Below are 21,150 nucleotides of genomic sequence, written 5' to 3' on the forward strand. Positions count from 1 at the left end.
GTTTATTGCACTGTATTGTGCATGTTGTGACCCCTAGTTTTAGTTTAAATCACACAGATTTCCTTCATTTGAGGCAGAATAGAGTAGGCTAGACCTACATACAAGGAACCATTGTATGTAAAAAAAAAATTCCTTCTGCCTATAAAAAAAAAACAAGATAAAAAATCTTTACATAGTAGGTGGTACACAGATCCTGTCAAAAGCAGAAGTACTTGAAGTACTAAATACATTCATTTTGGAAATTGTACCTAAAATGTAGGGATTTATTATATATGTCAGTGTTAAAGGAAAACTATATCCCCAAACAATGTAGGTCTCTATAAAAATATATTGCATGAAACAGCTTATATGTAAAGCTCTGCTTCATCTTAATAAACCATTTTTATAAAAATATACTTTTTTATTTGTATGAGCCATTGGGTAATCCTAAATAGAAAACTGCCATTTTAAGTACCAAGGCCACCCCCTGGGTACCTAATTTTACCTAAGAAAACTGGAAAAACTTATTGACTCAAGTATAAGCCTAGGGTGGGAAATGCAGCAGCTACTGCTAAGTTTCTATAATCAAAATAAATACCAATACAATTAAGGCATCAGTGGGGTATATGTTTCTAAATATTTATTTCAAAGAAAAACAGTTAACTAGCTCTGTAAGTGGAGAAGAGGGTCAACAAAAACAATGAGTACTACCCCACGCTCAATGCGCATTGGCAAACTGCCAGCAGGCCCGGTCCTGGAGGACATGTAAGGGGGAATAACTATTGCTACAGGGAGCGGGCCAGGGCACTGGAGGGTCTGGTTGCAAGTGGCCTAATTTGCACACAAAGTACAGAGAGTGCTAGTCTGGAGGGACCCATGGCACCCGACTCGAGTATAAGCCGAGGGTGACTTCTTCAGCACATTTTGGGTGCTGAAAAACTAGGCTTATACTCGAGTATATACAGTAAATAAACAAATCTATTTTTGATAGATTAGATAGGTAGTATGCTTTCGCTTCATGGACCAATGTATGTTGTTCATGTTAGATAAAAACTAATAGGAGGAAGTGGAGAGACATTAAAAAGTTGGAAAGGAACCTGAATCTTTTAAGACCTATAAATGCTATAACAAGTTTTCTAAAGCAGCAAACAAGGCCAAATTAGAATACATGGAATGTATTACTTCTCTTGAAAAGAGACAAGACACACTCTAAAAACATACGTATTGTGTGAGATTGTAGTAGGAGCATAGATTGTAAGCTCCACTGGGGCGGGAGCTGATGTTATGATGCTGCGTAAATGTGCAAACCCTTTATAAATAAGGGACATTAACAATAATATTTCTTTCACTATATACAGTTTCCCACGACACCTAACTTCAAAGAGTTGTTTTCTTGCTATTTGCTACATATGGAAAGGTGTGTCCCACAGTAGTTGCACTATTGTATTTCTTTCTCCTGTCACACTGTACACAGTAATGTGTACTCTTTGGTGACAGACGGAATGTGCATCAGGATGTCACTTCCTGCCATGGCTGCTGTTACAGGTGTACAACTGAGTGAAGCTGGAGAGGCCAGTAATGAGGTATAATATGATTTTTTGCTTTAATTAGTGATTGTTGGAGCTATACCCACAGAGTGTGTATAGATATCAATGTGAGTGTGCATAGTGTAGGCCTGAACTAGAAATCCTGAACCTCAGGCAAATTCTGTAAGCTGCCTCAGACTGGTGCTTTATATTGGTCCTGGGAGAGGCTGTTTGGGCTTTTTTATTCTTGGAATGTGTGCGTGTAGCTGTGTGTCATGTGTGTGTGCAGAATAAAAATATGTTCCATATGCTGTTACAGGTATAACATTAAACATTTTCAACACATGATAACTCTATATTTCCAGTTAAAGTGATTGTTTATGAGGTGATTGATGTGAGGTTCATGAAAGAAATACATTTCAGAGTGGAGATGTTTCATTGATGTTGTCTCTCTGCAATGAATACTGTACAGTTTGGTACCAAGTTGGGTTATCTTTTATAGACAATAGTATTTTACCTGGAAAATAAATATAAAGACCAAATAAAGGGCTCTGGCTTTAGAGGTTACTTTGTACTGAATTGTACTGGGATCTAAAATTCTACACCAACCTCTACAGTTGATTTCTGTATAGTTATTGCTGCAATAATCTGCCATTATTTAGTCCTTTGCCTTCCAAGGTTGTACCTCTTACATGCTGGCAGGCAAATCACGTAGGTGATACGTAGCCTCACAGTCCAATGAAATTCTTTGCTGTCAGTGAAGCACATTGTACTTATTTACAGCCCCTTATGGAACAAACGCACTTGTTTTTAACCATTTTGTGTCTTGTTTTTGCCCTGTAACCTGTTTATTCCATAACGAATCAAGTATTTTGATCACTAATCACACTGTCTTACAATTTATATAATATATATTTTTTTTTTAATTAATCTGCATCTTTTTATTAAATGTTTTGTGATTTTATTACACATGTAATAATAGTAGAATTTTAGATTTCTCATCATGTGTTCTTTCCAAAAATATATGGCTTCCTTGGTTCAGTTTATGTTTTGGGGGCTACACATAAAATGCAAATATATTAATTCGGAAGTGCCAGCCATGATGTGCCACATATTTCATTTATCCTATGCATATTATCCTAACTCATGAGTGAGATAAGATAAGTGTAAAATGTGGGACTTTTGTCGCTTTTCAGAAACTGCATAAAAATTGCTAAATTTACCAAACCTAGATTGGTAGTTTGGAATAAAAATATATATACCAATTAGTAATTTATCAAAATGTATACTTTCCAAAAATGAATGATGTTCTAGGGTGAACTTACTGTTGTGGGATTTTTCACCTTGCAGTATGTTCATTATTGGTGCTATGCTTTGAAAAACCTTTCCCCAGAAAATGTCTTTAATGAAAATGACTTGGTAGTTGATAACTACAGTAAATTTATGTAAACGTGGCTGGCAGTGAAAGAGTTGATTTCTTACACACTTAATAAAATAATTTTTGCTCCTAGCGTGAAATAAAAGGTAGTTATTTACAATGCACCTATATATGGGCCAAGTAGCACAGTAACTGGTCTAAAGCTGGCCATACACGCACCGATAATATCGTACGAAACCTCGTTTCGTACGATATTCGGTGCGTGTATGGCAAGTCGGCGAGTCGACCGATATCGCAGGAACCTGCTGATAGCGGTTGACTCGCCGATCGGGCCAGTTAAAAGATTTTGATCGGGCGCCATAGAAGGCTCCTGACCAAAATCTGCCTTCAGCGCTGAATCGGCAGAAGGAGGTAGAAATCCTATTGTTACCCGATAGCACCCACCCGTAGATGGGGATATAGGGTGAAGATCCGCTCGCTTGGCGACATCGCCAAGCGAGCGGATCTGCCCGTGTATGTCCAGCTTTAGTTGGGATCAAGTACAAAGTACTGTTTTATTTTTACAGAGAAAAAGGAAATCGGTTTTAAAAAATGTAATTATTTGTTCAAGATGCAGTCAGTGATGGATGGCCATCCTGTATGCATTCCATACTTGTAATATAAAATTGAAACATGACAGACCAACAATAATCAGTATGCAGTTTATTGTTTAGAAAGGGCATTTTGCAGTGTGCTGGCCAAGAAAGCTTTCGTACTCACTGGGTAGCACACTGGGTAGTTCATGAAGCTCGGAAATTATTTAGGAAGTTACCTACTGTAGGTATTATACTAAAGGTAGTGATGGGAAGCTCAGTCTGTGTTTGTTTTATTTCCTTTCATCAAATCATGGCAAGTAAACATTTTAGGAGACACCACAAGAGGTGACACTGGAAGAATAAGGAGCAAGAAATTGCTAGTAGTATGGATCACTGGGCTCTGGCAGTTCCATTGTTTGAATAAGAAGAGGTTTTCCAGCAGGAACTGGACAATGCCTTCCCTTATAATAAACCAGAATTCCTCCAACTATAGTTGCTTCAGTTTCTCCACACAGTTGAAATCCCAGGTATGGTGTAAGCTGTAAATGTACAAGCAAATGTTGTTATCATTATAAACCTTTACTAAAACAGAAAGCATGATAAAGAACTAGTTTGAACATTATGACAGTGCAGCCTGAAATATTAAAATAGTGATTTGACAAGGTTTGTGCCAAACAGGGATGCACTGATTTTCAGTTTAAGAATGCTCCAATAAAAGGGGATTTTAATGGGGAACTCCGGCTTCCAAACCAAAATTTGTTAAAAGAGCCCCACACAACACAGAAATCCCTAATATACATATCACTGCAATCTTTTACTTCAAAAATGTATTATTAAATAACATTTTAGATGCTGAAGTCCAGCTGAAAAATAGATCTTCTCTTTCTGCATCATCTGAAATCCTGGCAGAGGAGGAGGGGCTACAACATTGATGTTACCAATTGTAACTTCTCCACAGCTTACAGACAGCATGCAGGAACTACATAACCCACAATGCATTGCCCTGTGATGTTCCTTTCCTTATTGGCATCACATGTGCTGGGAATTGTGGGGTTGGAAGATACAGGCTGAAGGCAGGATGAGGGCAGTCGACTATTGTTACATTTTATTTGAGTCTCAAAGCAGTCAGCCAGAATTGATGTGTATAGCAAAGTTGCTTGAAATTATGTATACTTTTCAAAAAGCTTAAGTTGTGTTTGGGTGGCATTTCCCCTTAAGAATTTTTCTGCCTGGAAATTTGTAGCTCCATACGATGGGGATAAAAAGCTTAAAACTGACCCCTATTGAAAGCGAATGGAATTGCCATCCATCGACTGGTCCTGTAAAGTGACAGCTACAAATCACTTGAACATGCAGCACTGTGCAATGAGATTATTGGCTAAATAAATAGCATCCATTTGATTTCAAACAGATGCTGACTGGAATGTTTGCCCACACTGGCATTCATGCAGCCTCACCCTATGTTTCTGTGTCACCTTGCATTGTACAAAATGCATTTTTCTATAGCAACTAATGTTAGTATTGATTTAGTCACAAGCCATGTGTATTATATGTTACCTTATTCTTGTGATGAAGGCTTGCTTCATGCACCTGTAAAAAGAAATACAAATGTATCCTCATCTAGAATGACAATAACCACTTTGAACTTAATGCAACCAACAGACACTCTGTCAATATTTATCTAGATATAACAAGGCAAAAAAAAAAAGGTATCATGTATCCTGCATTAGTGTATACACATTTTCTGCACTTATTAAGGAACTTTTTACTCTTGACATATCAGGATGCCCTTTACAGTATTTAAACTGCCTTTTATTGAGTCCTACAATCTTCATAGTTCAAAACCTACATCTAAATAAAGAACTCTGAGCACTTATGCAGGGCAAATCTTTGGGGTGGTTGACCTGAGCAACTGCAAAGTGTCAGGCCATCGGCCTACCTATTATCCTTCTGTATTAACATCTGAAACACAAAATGTCTTCCGTCAACCCAGCAATAGCTAAAATGTTCAGCACCACATCCCAGACTGAGGTTACAGCTGTAATTTTACCTTTCTAGTTGGCAATGCAATGTTGGCAGGTTGAGGAGGGGGTCCAGCTCATCACCATCACACATTGCATCTTCTGTGTATTTCTGAATATCATTATTTCAAAACCACTATCACCAAATGAATTGAATTAATAATTAATAATTCAATTATACGCATATTTGTATTTAAGTTGTTCACTATATAATATACACCACAAATAGTAAAAGAAGACAACTTTAAAAGTCAATATACTGACACTTGGGTGGTCTCTTTTTCAGTCTCTTTACCTGATATTCCTTGTCAGGATCCCAAATAACCAAATCAGCATCATAGCCTGGCTTAATGGCCCCTTTTCTACCATCCAGACTAGACAACTTGGCTGGGTTACTGCTCAGTAAGCGGGGTATATCCAGCAGGCTGAAACCACGACTTCTTGCAGAGCTCCAGAAAAGAGATAATCCTATGAATAAAAGATTGGAAGCTTTAGATTTCTTTTGAAATGAGACAACAACTCCAGATAAAGAATTACAAACTCTATGTCCAGAATCTCCCAGGTTTGAACACTGGACAATTCATTGATACTATAGTGCATTCACATATGGAGCGCACAAGGCTTTGCGAATCAGTGTTAGTGAATTGTTTTGACTTACTAACAAGTCTTTCTATGCTAACTTGGGTATTCCAACCTACTTGTTGCTTAATTAACCCTATAAGCTTGTTCAAGGAAATGTTTACTGGTGTCATTCAGCACAAGGGCTCCAGTCTGCTTGTGCTCAGCTTGTTGTTCCTGCCAGTCAAACAAGAGGTTACAGGGCAATATTTCTTATACATTATACAGAGAAAGTTCTACAGTAAGTGCTTCAAAGTTTCATTCATTTAGTTTCCTTGGGAAACTACACATTTTCCAAAATATGCTACTGTCATTTTTTAAGAAAACCTAATCCTAGACATTGTTATGTTTAAGCAGAGTGATACTGATATCACATTGATGAAACATTGAAGGGTGTGCTGGCCACAGATGATTATTTTCTATATATATATCTATATATCTATATATATTAAAATATTTACTTACCAAGCTGTAATGAGCAAATACCCCCCCAAGCTTTAAGAAAATCTCCATCCTGCAAGAGTTTGAGATCAGGTGTACAAGGAGAATGGTCAGATACAACCATGTCAATATGGCCCTGCAAGAGGGCATTCCAGAGTGCCTCCTACATGATGGGAAAAACATGGTATATTAAACATGTCGATTTAAAGACCAAGTGCACATTATCTTAGAATATCACTGTTTGCTTCATAATATAAGTTTATTAAAAGATGAACAACCCTATTAACAGGCCTAGGTCTAGTTCTGCATATTCACGGTGTTGTTTCTAATTACAATGTGACCATATTATGCAGGCTTAGAAGAATGTTTGTTAAAATACCATAAAAGCCTGAAGTAGGTTTATAGGGTCTGAACAGAAAAATCAGCTACTATGGGGTGTTATAAACTAATATGAGAGGTTGGGGATCTTTCAGGTCAGGTTGAGACACACAGAGGAATACAGTAAATGTCATAACACCACTTAAGCTGGACAGTTTTCTAGTTTACTAGCCCTCCAAAACATCTCCTAACCAGCTATATCCATATCACATCTGCATTCTACATATATCCTTCACCACCACTGTTCCAAAATAGTTATTTGCAAAATAAAATCATATTCCATGCCTTATATTGCAGCTACATGCCTATTAACAAAAAGATATTCGATGCACGATTCCATGGAGACATACTATGATCATCAGTACAGGGGGGCAGTTGTTATCACTACCATTAGTCTTCAAATAGAGTGTTAACGTCACACATTCATTAGAACCTAGAATGAGATAATGAAAAACTCTTGCTGCCACATAACAGGAAATTCATTCTTTGGGCCATTAGTCTTGCCATGGGTCCAGATCAACGCTAGCTATTGTGCTATTCATTTTTTACATAATTCTAGTAAAATGAGAAAATATGCATGTGTTCATGTTTAACATATATTTATCACTTTTTATTAGGATGTATTTGTTTGCCTGAAAACACTCAACCATACCTTGTTGCTGTGTTCTCTAACAGGGGGACAGCACTTGAAGTATGTGGCCCCAGGTGGGATTTTCTCAGCGCTCAGTGTTAAGTAGTGATGTGTAGTCTCTACAGTTAGAGGTGCCCCAGCTTTTTTGGCCTTTCTGATGATTGGGAGAGCCATTGCTGATGAGAGGTGCACAATGTGACAGCGAACTCTGAGATTGGATCAAGAAGGCAATCATTGTTACAGTTTTCATGACGCCATAACAAGACCTGACACTGACACAATGCAAGACATTTCACAAGAATGACTTACTTATACTGTAAGCATAGATTGGCCACTGCTTCCACTGCTGCAACTTCCATGTGAGGGGGGCGAGAGGCAAGGAATGTTTCATATTGCATTGGGTCTGTAAGGTGCACAAAATGATTAGTAAGGTATAGGTGTTCATAAAACTGGGAACTTTACAGATTTAATTTAAGGGATGGTTAACAGATCTTACAAAAAAAAAAAAACATGAGAACAGTGTTCTGCAAAAATTGACCAGATGTCAATCGGACAGGCTTGATTTTTGTTGGTTCGGGGACTGCACCGGCTCATTGATACGGTCCTCGCTCCAACTTTTCCTATCCTCTCCATTGCAATGCAATAGTTTAGCGCTGAATTGGCAAGTGGAGGTAGAATCCCTATTGTTTCTACCTCCATATCTGGCGATTGCAGGAAAGATCGCAGTTGCTATGTGTATGGCCATTCCATTCAAGCACAAAAGCTGCTATTGTTTTTTTCAAAATTTAAACCTGTCAGTTTGTGTTCCCCAATTGTCACTATTACTTATTATTAAATATTGCTTTTAGGCGCAAATCAAAAACATATTTTAGAATCATAATTAAAAAGGGCAAATTTTTCCCAGATCTTGTAACCTATACCAACTTATTTGATCTTTATTTTCCAACAACTGACCAGAGATTCAAAACACTGTCCTTTAACAATCTTTACACCTTTAATTACATTACCCCAACTGTATACCTTTAACATAGAATTAATAAATGATTTTCCTCACCTCCGTTCGTTGGGGCTCTTGAGGGATCATCAAATTCAGCATGAAACTATTACATAAAAAGAGTTAACTTTATTTTTTATTACTGATTTTTTTTAATATCTCTCAGTGTAGAATATAAAAAGGATAGAGAGGCAATGCTAGGGGAAACAATTATCAGCAGAACCAGATGACACATATCAGTTTTTACACGTACCAGCGCTATCAATACCAAACATATACAGTTACTGATTTTTTTTTAAAATTGAAATGTGCATATTGGGGATCAGATTTGGTATGGTATATGGTGAGTCTTTTGTGAGTGATTCGACAATAAAAAAAATTATGGATTCAGTGAACCCTTATCATTTTTTAAGGATACATCACCACCTATTATAGTTTAGCTAGATGCCATTGTGCCTTGCAGGGCCGGAACTAGGGGTAGTCAGATCAGGCACATGCCAGGGGCATAATGGTATGGGGGGCGCTGTGTACATAGCTCTTATGCCTGCATTCCCCTATCTTGGCCTATCTATGAGCCCAGCGCACTGAATCTCCCCACTCACCGATGCACCTGGTGTGAGAGAACATACAGGCAGTCTCCCTGCCCACCCGTACTGCCAAGGGGGGAGCAGTAATTTTGTATGGTAGGCCTGGCTCTGGTGCCTTGTACAATAGGCTTTCAGTCAGTCGAGGGACCATTTGGCACCATTAAGGAGTTGTGACTATATATCTAAGGTTAATGGCACACATGAAGCTGGAAACCATACCCCATATGCCATAACCCTGAGGGGGAATACTTGGGGAAAAAATCTACTCTAGATTTAACCAGCTGCACTATCATATGTGTATTCTGTTTATTTTGATGTTAATTATTATTGGAAATATAAATGAGAACAAATATATTAAAGAAGTTTGAGTGCCATCACTATAATTATTTTTTTAGCTCCTCACCCTTTTGTGATATCTACGCTAGATACAAAAGACTGCATCAAATTAAATATGTTCAGGGAAAGTGTTAGAAAGCTGAAATCCCTAAAAAATATAAAAAGCTGCCACCATAGCAAAAACTATCATTGGTCTCCACATTTTCATGCATCTTTGGCTACTGAGGGCACTGCAAAAAAAAAAGTTTAAAAATCAGTGGTCATTGTTCATTCAAAGCATCAGAAAATCACGCGAATCAGAATTATTGTTGAGCAATCTCCACAACTGATGAAGAAAATAAATGATAATATAATAGTTGTTGATCAGCATTGAAGAAGACAAAGACGCTGTAATACAAACAGATGAAACAAGAGATTTAATGATGATGATATGATAAAGCAGGGCTATGAGGCAGAAATGAAAGCTGGAAGATGAAAGGTGGATGATATAATGATTTGACTGCTCAGAGTCAACAAAGTGAGTTCCATTCATATCACTATGGAATCCACACTGAACAGATTGTGCAAACTAACACTGATAGGGTTATTTTGTACTAATAAGGACAGGGAAGTGCACTCCTCAGTTTATAAGAATACAGAGGATAGAAGCTTTATTACTGAGCATATTTTTCCATACAGATACCCAAGAGAATTCTTCCAAAGAGATCCCTGAGAGTATTCTGCCTTACAGATCCCTGAGAGTATTCTGCCTTACAGATCCCAACGAGCTGATGCGGTCCCCGATCCGACTAGATTTTCTAACCTGCCCGATCGAGATCTGGCCGATTTCAGGCGAGATATCAGTTGGTCGGGCAGGCCCGTCGGTAGTCCCCATACACGGGTCGATTAGCTGCCGAAACGGTCTAAGGCAGTGTTTTTCAACCTTTTTTGGGCAAAGGCACACTTGTTTCATGAAAAAAATCACGAGGCACACCACCATTAGAAAATGTTAAAAAATTTAACTCTGTGCCCAGCAGCAGTGCCCCCCTAGTACATTGGTGCCAAGAGCAGTGCCCCCTAGTACATTGGTGCCCAGCAGCAGTGCCCCCCTAGTACATTGGTGCCAAGAGCAGTGCCCCCCTAGTACATTGGTGCCAAGAACAGTGCCCCCCTAGTACATTGGTGCCAAGAGCAGTGCCCCCCTAGTACACTGGTGCCCAGCAGCAGTGCCCCCCTAGTACATTGGTGCCAAGAGCAGTGCCCCCCTAGTACATTGGTGCCAAGAGCAGTGCCCCCCTAGTACACTGGTGCCCAGCAGCAGTGCCCCCCTAGTACATTGGTGCCAAGAGCAGTGCCCCCCTAGTACATTGGTGCCCAGCAGCAGTGCCCCCCTAGTACATTGGTGCCAAGAGCAGTGCCCCCCTAGTACATTGGTGCCCAGCAGCAGTGCCCCCCAGTACATTGGTGCCAAGAGCCAGCCCCCCTAGTACATTGGTGCCCAGCAGCAGTGCCCCCATAAGTCAGTGTGCCCCGTGGCCCCCCCTAATACATTGGTGCCCAGCAGCATTTTACTCTTCGGCGGCTTCAGCAGCATCTTCCCCAATGACAGGGCCCGGATTTTTTTTTGAAAGTAAACATTGCGGCCCTGCCTACGGCACACCAGGCAACAGCGGTTGAAAAATGCTGGTCTAAGGGACCGATATCGGCAGCTAGAATTGGCCCGTGTATGGGGACCTTTACAGATCCCTGAGAGTATTCTGCCTTACAGATCCCCGAGAGTATTCTGCCTTACAGATCCCTGAAACTATTCTACTAGCTGCCATCTGCTGTTCATTAGAATGTAATCACTGAAATATGGCTGGCATGAATGTGAGGCAATACATTTTGGGTGACTGAGTTTTGGAAGACTTTATATTTAGTTTGCCTTTTTGATTCCTGCAGGAATTCCTAATTTTTGGCTATTTGTATAATGTGTCAATAAAAAAAGTACAGATGTTGCCTAATCTGCTGGTACAAGTACATGGCATTCCCTGGTCAGTGGTTCATGCCAAAAATAGAAAAACAAATATTCCAGAAGGTTGCAAGTCAGTCAGGGTAAATATTTTAGAGGTGAAATGGTGATTTGTACATTCTGTTATTTGAGTTACCTGGTTTGATTAAACGCAAATTGAAACAATTGTGAAATTTTTACTGTGTAATTCTCAGGACCCAATATCCTTGGCATGGCCCTTTCTGTGTATAAAGAAGCCAATTTTGGCACTACAGTCCAAATTTTTGCCCAGCTGCTACAGAGAGGCTACCCCTGAGTGAGTTGGGCCTGTAATATGGGCTACTACAACGGCAGAGAGGATGATTTGAAACAAACACTTTATCCAGGATGTCAGCTTCTTGGTCACACTTTGCTAAAAACAGTGTTGATCCCTGTAATAAATAAGGCCTACAATTTTGTTGTGCATAGAGGAATAAAGGGTAACTGACCACCAATTTTCAGAGGCATGGCTAAATGCCACTCACCAAAAGAACACTGTTGGTCCCCTGAAGCTCTGACATAGCGGAATGCAGGTCCATAAGGCTAACATGAGGGAACTCGGGCACTCCACTGGATATTAGAAAGCACTTAAATCCAGCTACACCAGCATGCAACATTGGTACCAGTTCCAACTGTTGGTCAAGAAGATGCAAATAGGTTATACAGAAACATGTTAATCCAGTAAGATTTAATTATTAACACATAACACATAGATTACATATTACTAATAAATCCCTACTGAACCCACTGTCTTTCAAGTAAAGCTAAAGATATACTAAAAGCCTCAATGGATATAAAGAGCCCCACACAATCCTCTAAAATACTGTAAAATCACTGTAGAGATGAAATTTGATTTGGACATGCTGTTATCTGAGTTACCTGGCTTGATTAAATAGAAATTGGATATACTAGATATAGAAACAATTCTCAGGATCCAATGTCCTTGGGATGTCCCTTTTTGTGTCTAAAGAAGACAGATGAAAACAGTTTCTGCATCATTTAAAATGGTGGCAGGGGAGGAGGGCCTAAAACATCAATGTTACAAATTGTAACAACTTCTCAACAGCTTACAGACAGCATGCAGGAACTACATAACCCGCATTGCACTGTGATGTTCCTTTCCTTATTGACATCATGTGTGCAGCGTATTGTGCAGTTTAAAGTATGGAGGCTGAAGGCAGGATGAGGACAGTCGACTACATTTTTAAAAAAAATCTTAGTAGTCATCAGCAAACCATATTATAAAATTAAAAAAGGCTGCAAATGTTTCCATTGATGTATATTGCAAAGTTGCTTGAAATTTTGTTTACTATTCAAAGATATGTTTGGGTCAAGTTCCCCTTTAAGACCCCCAATAGATTATATAGTGGCACCAAGATACCCAGTCGTGTACTATTTGAAATAAACACTCAAATATGGCATTTTGGAGCTTGTGATGGGGATGTGGTAGCTAGGCAAAATAGATTGGCTAGATGGCAGCTAGGCCCGAATAGTCTATGAAAACACAATGTTTACGACACAATGACAACTTTATAGGCTTCTTCCTCTTAAAAATATGGACTGCTGACAATACAGGATGCTTGCGTAACTTTTCCATGGTTTTGTGCTGCTATGACACTACTAAGTGTCTCTTAAGTGTCAACATATAATGCAGCACTTTACAATAACAGAAGGCTGTATTTACCAAATTATACAGGTTACAATCAAACAAAAACTTGCGCAGTAGGTAAATAGGACCCTTTATATTAAAACTTACAACTTGCAAGTGAAATAGCACTAAGAGACACTAGAGGGCACCCCATAGTGCTCATTCTAGGAGCACTCACACCACCCTGCCCACTGCACTCTGCACGGATGAAAAATGAATAGGCATCCAAATGACACACAAGGTGCAGGGTGGGTAGGGGGCTATGGGGAGGCACCTATGTTCCCCTCCACCCACCATTCACAAATACAGTGACTAATGATTGTTCCTTTTTTTTGCAGTTTGCACCCTATGCTTGGGTTCACAAGTGACCCCTATAGTGTATAAGGAATAAAACTTGCTTAAAGTTTTGGGGTAAATGAGGGAAAAATCATCTGAAGAAAAATTGAGAAAAAAATCTGCTGGGAGGGATTTCTCAAGTTGTCTGGAGTTGTTGACTAGTTGGCTGCTAGTGGAACATTCTGAGTGGTTTAGTGAATATGTAAAATCACAGATTTTATGTGGCACAGACCTGTAAAAATTTGTGAGTATCAGATTAAATGAATGTTTTATGGGGCAGAAGAATGGTATTTGAAGCAGTAAACAAGTAACATCATGAATATACAGTTAGGTATATGTAAAAATGTGCTTTAACATATATCTGGAAGCTAAAGCAGATTATTTCAGATTATATATTTTTTGTGCATCTGCCTACAAATTTTCCCCTGTTTTTATCAATGCTCAGTTTGTCTGTTTTCATGAATCAATGTCTTACCTGGTTACCAGGAATAACACCTCCCCAAAATGCAACATCTACAAAGCACTGCCCCTCAGCAGCCTTTAGTTTGGTGAGAAAATTACTTACAGAGGTGGTTGGTGGCAGGCTATTTCTGAAAGGAGAATAATTAGTACAGAGAAATATGCCTTAATACCTGAACAGATTCAGTGATAAATAAAACATTGGAGGGGAGCACAAATTATTTTGGGTAGGGGAGTAGGCATATTTTCTTGGAACATGGCTAAAGTTTCCAGTCTATTGGGGCTCAAGCTGCCCCATTGTGGTCCAATATTTGCTTGGGAAAGAGATGCAGATACATGAAAAAAGGTATCACCCGACTATAAAACATGGTAAATTAAGCATGCACCGCAAAAGTCAATAACTGTTATTTATGCTGGTCTGCCACCCACTGCCTAATGCCCTACTTGGGACCAGCGATATATTTTTTTGGAACATATATATAAAGTTTAGTCTTCAGCACTTAGTGGCTCACTATGTGTCTCTGTACCCACTGGGTCCAATAAAAGGCATTTCCCTTGGAAATAACCTGCAGATAAATGTGCTACTGAAATAAGAAAGTGAAACAACTATAGACAACTTGCTGTTTGAAAATAGAAACTACCCTTCACACTTCAGTTTTAACAGCCGCTTATATAGGCACAAACTGGTCACTTTTCTTGCAAAGGGTGGATCACAATGGAATTTGTAGCAGAAATCACTTGGGCAATAGCATATTTTGTCTGGGTCTGCATCTTGGGTTGCAATGTTCACAAAGTGATAGTTTGTTAATAAGAATTTATCACTAACTCCAATTTTTAAGGTTTTCCAGGCCAAGTATTTATTGTCTATACTGCAATACTATACTGTACTTACAATGGCATGTCCACTATTGTTGTAATGCCTCCCGCAGCTGCCGCCCTTGTGGCAGTACTGTAGCCCTCCCAGTCAGTACGCCCTGGCTCATTAACATGAACATGAGGATCAATAATTCCAGGCATGACCACAAGGTCACCAGCATCCAGAAGCTGTAAGAAGTAAAAATATAAGTTTAGTTGCCTTCAATGTTGTTTATACACTAGCCTCTGGCATAGATTTGAGCAGAAGTCTAGCATTTATAACTCAGGTGCATTGCAAACTACCATGAGTTACCATTATTAGGAAAGCTGTCAATCAGAATGAACCAACATGTTAATACACTATATATGCTTTTGGGATCAAAGATGTATGTATGTATTTATTTATTATAAAGTGCCACAAGGGTACGCAGTGCTGTACAATCTTACAAAATTACACACATACCATGTGGTATGAGACACAGTAGGAAGGAGGTCCCTGCCCCGTAGAGCTTACAGACTAAGGGGCTGATTTACTAAGACACGAATTTGAATCCGAATTGGAAAAATTCCGATTGGAAACGAACATTTTGCGACTTTTTTGTATTTTTTGCGATTTTTTCGGAAAAAACGCGAGTTTTTCGTAGCCATTACGAAAGTTGCGCAAAGTCGCGATTTTTTCGTAGCGTTAAAACTTGCGCGAAAAGTCGCGCCTTTTTCGTAGCGTTAAAACTTAAAAGGCGCAACTTTTCGCGCAAGTTTTAACGCTACGATAAAATCGCGACTTTGCGCAACTTTCGGATGGCTACGAAAAACTCGCATTTTTTTGCAAAAATCGTAAAGATGCCGAAAAAATCTCAAAAAATACGAAAAAATCGCAAAATACCGATCATTACGAAGAAAACGCAATCAGACGCATTTGGCCCGTTCGTGGGTTAGTAAATGTGCCCCTAAGTGGTTGGGTAACATACAGGCACAAATTGGAAGGTAAGAGTGCACCAGGTATGGGCATTTGCCCTTAAGCGCAGGACTGGGCAAAATAATGTTTTAGTGCTCCAGAAGGTAACAGCTGAGCTTTTTCTTAAAGAGAGTTAGTGAGTGTTCCCTACGGAGGGATTCAGGGATAGAGTTCCAGAGGTAAGGAGCAGCGAGATAGAAAGGTTTAAGACGAGAGAGCGCAGTGGGTGTGGATTGTGTAAAAAGACGGAGGCTCTGAGAGGAGACGACCAGGAACATGCAGGGAGACCAGTGAAGAAATGAAGTGACAGATCATTAGAAATGATTGAAAACGCACATTGCCACATGCAGTGTCTTGTGTTACCTGTGATCCCACAGTTATCGACTGCTTCCCCCATGGCTGGATGCCCACGATCTTGCCATCTTTGATGATTATATCAGCTGGAGAAATCGTGTTGCCAGTTACTACTCTCCTGCTCCTAACAATGCTGATCTTTGATCCCAGTGGTACATCCATAATATCTTCACACAAAAAAATAACAAGGTTTTGTACGATAATATCGGTGCGTGTATGGCCGGCTTAAGTCTGAATATAACACAGTCAATATGTGTTCGGTGCTTTACGTGCTCATAAAGTAAATGTAGAGAAGTGATTGCAGCTTCCTTAACCTAATCCTTCTGTGCAGGTCTTTTAGATAAACTACAAGAAAGTGCACAACAATAAAGATATAGTGCAGAACATTTAGGAGTAGTGAGTACCCCACCCTCAAACTTAGTTTGTATGTACCGACTTTGAGCAGTAAAAATATTTAAAGTGACAGGATTGTGTCCCAAGTGAGTGAATGGTAATTCTCCTACAGCAGCCACACGGTAAGATGATCTACTCACCAAACTCAAAATGAACCAAGGTGGCTTATTGCAACTCAGTAGCAAATAGGGAGCTCCAATGCTTCTTTAAAGGTGCATCACTCATGCATACTTCTTGCAAGTATTGGAAAATGAATTTCATTTTGGAAAGGGTGATTTAAAAGCATCTCCCTTCATATTAAGCATTTAAAGAAGCATTGGAGCTTCCTATTTGTTGTTGAGTTGCATTAAGTTGCCTGGGTTCATTTTGGGTCTGGTTAGTAGGTCATCTCACTGTGTCCCTGTCGGAGAAGAATTACCATACAAATCTTGAGGGTGGGGTACTCACTACTCCCAAACATACTGCACTGTATTCTTTATTGTTGTGCACTTTCTTGTAGTTTACATATTTTATCTAATGTCTAAGTCTTATTGTGGTTCAGTTTTCTCTTTTGCTTTATTAGCAATTTTGTTATGTTAATCCCTTACCTTTCTCTTGTTTTCTTTGCTTCTCGGTCTCCCTGTAATCTTTGCTCTCTGGCCACTAAAGCTGATGTGTTTGCTGTTCTGTAGGATTGACCCTAGGAACTGCTCCTGAGTCTGGGCATAGAGAGCCAATGGATTGTCTCTGTAAAGGTTAATAATTCAACTTGCTCTAGAGGGCTCAGACCATGATAATATGTAACTTTCAGGAGTTATACAAAGCACCATATAGGCACAGTGGTAACAGAGTATATTAACTGAGCTTTCATTTGAGAGATCCATAACATGGACACAGGTTTTTGGGATAAAAAAAGCAGCAGAACATTAATTAAAGAGCAAGTCAACTTATTGCATTAAATATATCTGATGTATAGATCAACATAAACATTTTTCAAACTTGTGGCACAATCTCCTAAATTGTCTTGGTCCCAGCCTCTTCCCCTAGCCAAATTACTTTCTTTGGTGTATACCTGACCATGAGGTGCTAGGCCTGTCAGCTACCCATTAACCCCCTAAACCACCCCAGCCTATCCATTACGTCCCAGAATTCAGTATCTGAAAGACTGAAACCACCCACAGCAGGGACAATTACAGGTGCACCTTTCAGAAAGTTAGAGGTCTGCATGTTGCATTACATTGTAGCTTCTAGGATCCCTTATCCATTATACAGGCACATTCCAGGCTGTAGCAGGGTTCTTTAAGGCACTGTGCTGCCCCATTCCATTTGAGACAATAAACAGGTACCTTCCCTGTGGCACTACACAGGCAAATTCTTGGCAGTTTGCCATTATGCAGGCACAATACAGGCAGATATTTGGGGATGGCAGAAGAACAAAGTGGCAAGGGATTGATGTGCAAGCTAAGTGCTGATAAACTGGCACATGGACCTGGGCAAAAGGATGATAGGGGTTGTTGTATGAGCAAGCTTGGAGGGACCGGCTGGTTTGCATATATATATATAAATCTTCCATTCTCCTCCTTAATCACTTTTCTTTGGTACCTTAGTCCTTGTATGTCTAAGCTAGACTTCACCATGGCAATGGGGACTGGCTAGTGCTTTGTGCACCAATGCTACTTGGCCCTGTATCACCGTAAGGTTGGTGGGCACTGCCTTGTTCTGCTTTAGTGCTTTAGGTCCTCTTCTCTGTGATCACTAATGATTAGTGAATCTGGCCAACTTTTTTGATGCTGCATGACTTATTTGATGCAACCATGACCTTTGTGCTGAGCCTGTGACTTTTTGCTCATATTTTTGCATATTTTTGATTCACAAAAAAATTGGAATGTGGTATTTTGCAGCGAATCTATGCATGGCAAAAAATTTGCTTATCACAAGTGATCACCAACACAGAGAATGTGCAATTGAATCCAGGTCCAAATCAGCTTCATCTGTTTTGCTCCTGTTGGGAGGCAACCACATCTCTGTAACAGTGATGATCTTTCCCACTGATGATGCTTCAGGAGATGCTTCACTGGTCTTACCCTGGGTTGTTTAACTTAGGGACCAACTCTCAATATACAGCATAAATACAAAACAGTCACAATACAAGGCTTAGTAGCTATTAATTTAAATTCACATTACACGGTAGCTTGGAAGCCAGTACATTCTGCATCAGAATTGAATAATCAACCATGTAGTATCAGCATTTAGAACAGACAAACTTCATTTTCTTTTTGATGATTTGTGTCAACCCCTAAGCCTGGCTTTTTGACAGCAGCACAGAGCACACTGAGCATGTGCAGTGTCACTGACTCAAAAGATCTCACAAAATGCAAAATGGATTGTTTTTTGAACAACTGTGAAGGTTTGTGCCATTACCGCTATAGGGCTGCTATACCTAGCTGTTGATACAGCAAATGCAATATGTAATATACAGTATTTTTAGCCATGTTCATTTTTAGGCTTTAGCTCTCCTTTAAGCTACTCTATGGCTGTATAGAATGCATTGTTGCTTTTTAGTTCAATAATATTTTTTTCTTTGCCATCTTAAGCAGACTTGAGAAAGAGGCATATATTTGTTCAACATGCAACTCTTCTGAGCACTCCTCCATTTTTGCATGATTTTAGATAACATTTAATTTGTGATTTTTTTTTCTTACTTGCCCAGTAGTGTGTTGCAGGCATGGTGTAAATAGAAGTTAATGGGTCCAAAAGCAAATTTTTTTAGAGCCACCCTCAACTTTTTTTTCATACACTAAAACACAAATTATCAGTTTATCAGTCAGTGTCCCTCTGCACCCCTATATCTCCTGTGGGAGCCACTGAGTCATCTTCCAATATCCTTACACCCCTGCAGGGTTGGAGCAATTTCAATCCAGAATAAGCTGGCCATACACATTGTAGTTATAGATGTCCCTCCTAATTGAGTTAATTGCTTATTGGATGTTGTGGCCAAACCAACAATCTGCCCAACTGATATTTGCCCAGTATGGCTCAATAGCTGATGTATAGAAAGGTAGATAAATATAAAGATGTTGAAGGATGGAAGAATAGACAATATAGATAATAGACCTTAGATAGATTAATATACATATAATGTATAGATTATAAAACGATAGCTAGAAAGAAAGATAGATAATAGCTAGATCGATTGATAGAGAGCTGATTGTCAGATTCATAGATATAGTAACTAACATATAGACGAAACTCCAATATTAAAAGATTTGGCTAAATACAGAGCTGAACACTGTTTATCTGTGTCTCTATATCTGATTTTATGTATTTGTGGTTCCCAGCTTGCGTTCTGCCCGTACAATTACATACTGTGCATACCGATACAAGCACTATTCCCTGCTATGTATCTGTCAGTCTATGGATGTGCCTCTCACTCCTGCCTGTGCATAGGGATCAGTCTGTGTGTGAGGTGCCTGCCTAGTGTTCATTCTGCTCATTCTTAGCAGTCTCTCCCATTCCTGCCTGTCTCCCGGTGCTGGTGCAGTGATGAAGCAGCAGTCTCTCCGCACTAACGTCACTGCTCCCTCCTCAGCACCAGCAGCCGAACCCTCCTCTCTCCCCACCTGCTCTCCCCCCGCCCCTCCCTGCCCCTCTCTCCATCATTGTATGTATGAGCCTCCCCAGCCCCACAGTCCCTCCTCCCCCAGTCAGGCAGCTCCAGCCAACCAGCAGCGACAGGCAGGGCAGGGAGCCGGAGGGACAAACAGGAGACAGAGGACAGAAGCCCATAGCACCGGGGAGCTGTGACACAGCAGCAGCAGCAGCCCCAGCAGTAGCAGCCCCGGCAGTAGCAGTAGCAGTAGCAGCCTGGGATTGGCACTGAGAGGCCAGCATTAATGCCCCAGCGCACAGGGAGCCAGTGAGAGCATCGCCAAACCAGGTACCGCCCTATGGCTTCTACCGTGTCCTTTATCCTGCGCTGCGGACTTCCCATCCTTTTGCTACTGGCTGCGACTTCTAGGCGTCTGCCTTTCTGGCTATTGATTTTACCGTTGTTTTTCCATCCTTATGCCATTCCTTTTAACCTTCACTTCTCCATCTGTCTGTGTGTTTTGAGTGCCCCCTTTCTCTCTGTCTCCATCTGTATTGCTTCCTTCCTCTCTCATCATTCCTTTTTCTCCCATCTCCTCCTGTTATGCTATCCTTCCACACTCCATTTATGAATTTCTGGATCCATATGCTGTATTATAAGTACTACAGTGCAGCTGGTGTATGTTGGGCTCATCTATTGGACAGGACCTGTCCCATAATAATGTCTTCTTATTTTCTTTCCATCCATCTCACCTTACTTCAATCCTTTCCTCCACCACCCCTCCCTATTCCTTATTTTTCTCTTCCTCTTCTGCCCTCCCTTGCTCTTGCTCCATCTTCCCTCTCCCTCCCCTTTCTTTCTCCCATGGGACATTCCTGTACCAGTCTTTAACCCATTATTTGCTGCACTGCTCAGCTGGCTAACATTAAGGGATATGGGGGGGATGCAAACATGATGGATGTCTCTGGGACGCATATAATTCACTATATGCAGTATGATATTGTGCCTACCTTTATGTATTGCATGTTTCTATTATGCAGTATATGTGTTTCTTGGGATATTTCCATGTCCTTGGCTCTTTGTATATATTTTAGTTTCATTTCAACATCT

At 40.0% G+C, this 21,150-nt stretch overlaps 2 protein-coding genes across 15 annotated transcripts in view; one reads left to right on the forward strand and one right to left on the reverse strand.

Annotated features, from left to right (window-relative positions):
* Positions 1-3,568: 3,568 nt before the first annotated feature.
* The window catches only part of LOC100498039 (allantoinase, mitochondrial-like), a 29,543-nt gene continuing 11,961 nt past the window's right edge, over positions 3,569-21,150 (reverse strand). Inside the window, exons 1-12 of one of the 2 annotated variants that reach the window (XM_018094450.2) lie at positions 17,060-17,172; positions 16,089-16,246; positions 14,808-14,959; positions 13,932-14,046; positions 11,958-12,104; positions 8,602-8,647; positions 7,857-7,950; positions 7,569-7,755; positions 6,563-6,701; positions 5,775-5,947; positions 5,016-5,048; positions 3,569-3,997 (exon numbers count right to left, since the gene is read on the reverse strand). In XM_018094450.2, coding sequence (XP_017949939.1) covers positions 3,836-3,997; positions 5,016-5,048; positions 5,775-5,947; positions 6,563-6,701; positions 7,569-7,755; positions 7,857-7,950; positions 8,602-8,647; positions 11,958-12,104; positions 13,932-14,046; positions 14,808-14,959; positions 16,089-16,241 — 1,401 coding nt within the window. In that variant the 5' untranslated portion in view covers positions 16,242-16,246; positions 17,060-17,172 and the 3' untranslated portion in view covers positions 3,569-3,835. Of the gene's footprint in view, positions 3,998-5,015; positions 5,049-5,774; positions 5,948-6,562; positions 6,702-7,568; positions 7,756-7,856; positions 7,951-8,601; positions 8,648-11,957; positions 12,105-13,931; positions 14,047-14,807; positions 14,960-16,088; positions 16,247-17,059; positions 17,173-21,150 lie in introns of those variants that run through there. The other variant, XM_031902561.1, reaches the window with a different exon arrangement.
* Positions 20,176-21,150, forward strand: part of kif1a (kinesin family member 1A) — a 106,682-nt gene continuing 105,707 nt past the window's right edge. For 11 of the 13 annotated variants that reach the window (XM_031902551.1, XM_031902556.1, XM_031902552.1 and 8 more), the window contains exon 1: positions 20,176-20,388. The gene's annotated coding sequence lies outside the window, so the exon portion shown is untranslated. The remainder of the gene's footprint in view (positions 20,389-21,150) is intronic. The other 2 variants (XM_012971268.3, XM_012971269.3) reach the window with 1 other exon arrangement.

This window comes from Xenopus tropicalis, chromosome 5 (genome assembly GCF_000004195.4).
Source record: "Xenopus tropicalis strain Nigerian chromosome 5, UCB_Xtro_10.0, whole genome shotgun sequence".
NCBI lineage: Eukaryota > Metazoa > Chordata > Amphibia > Anura > Pipidae > Xenopus > Xenopus tropicalis.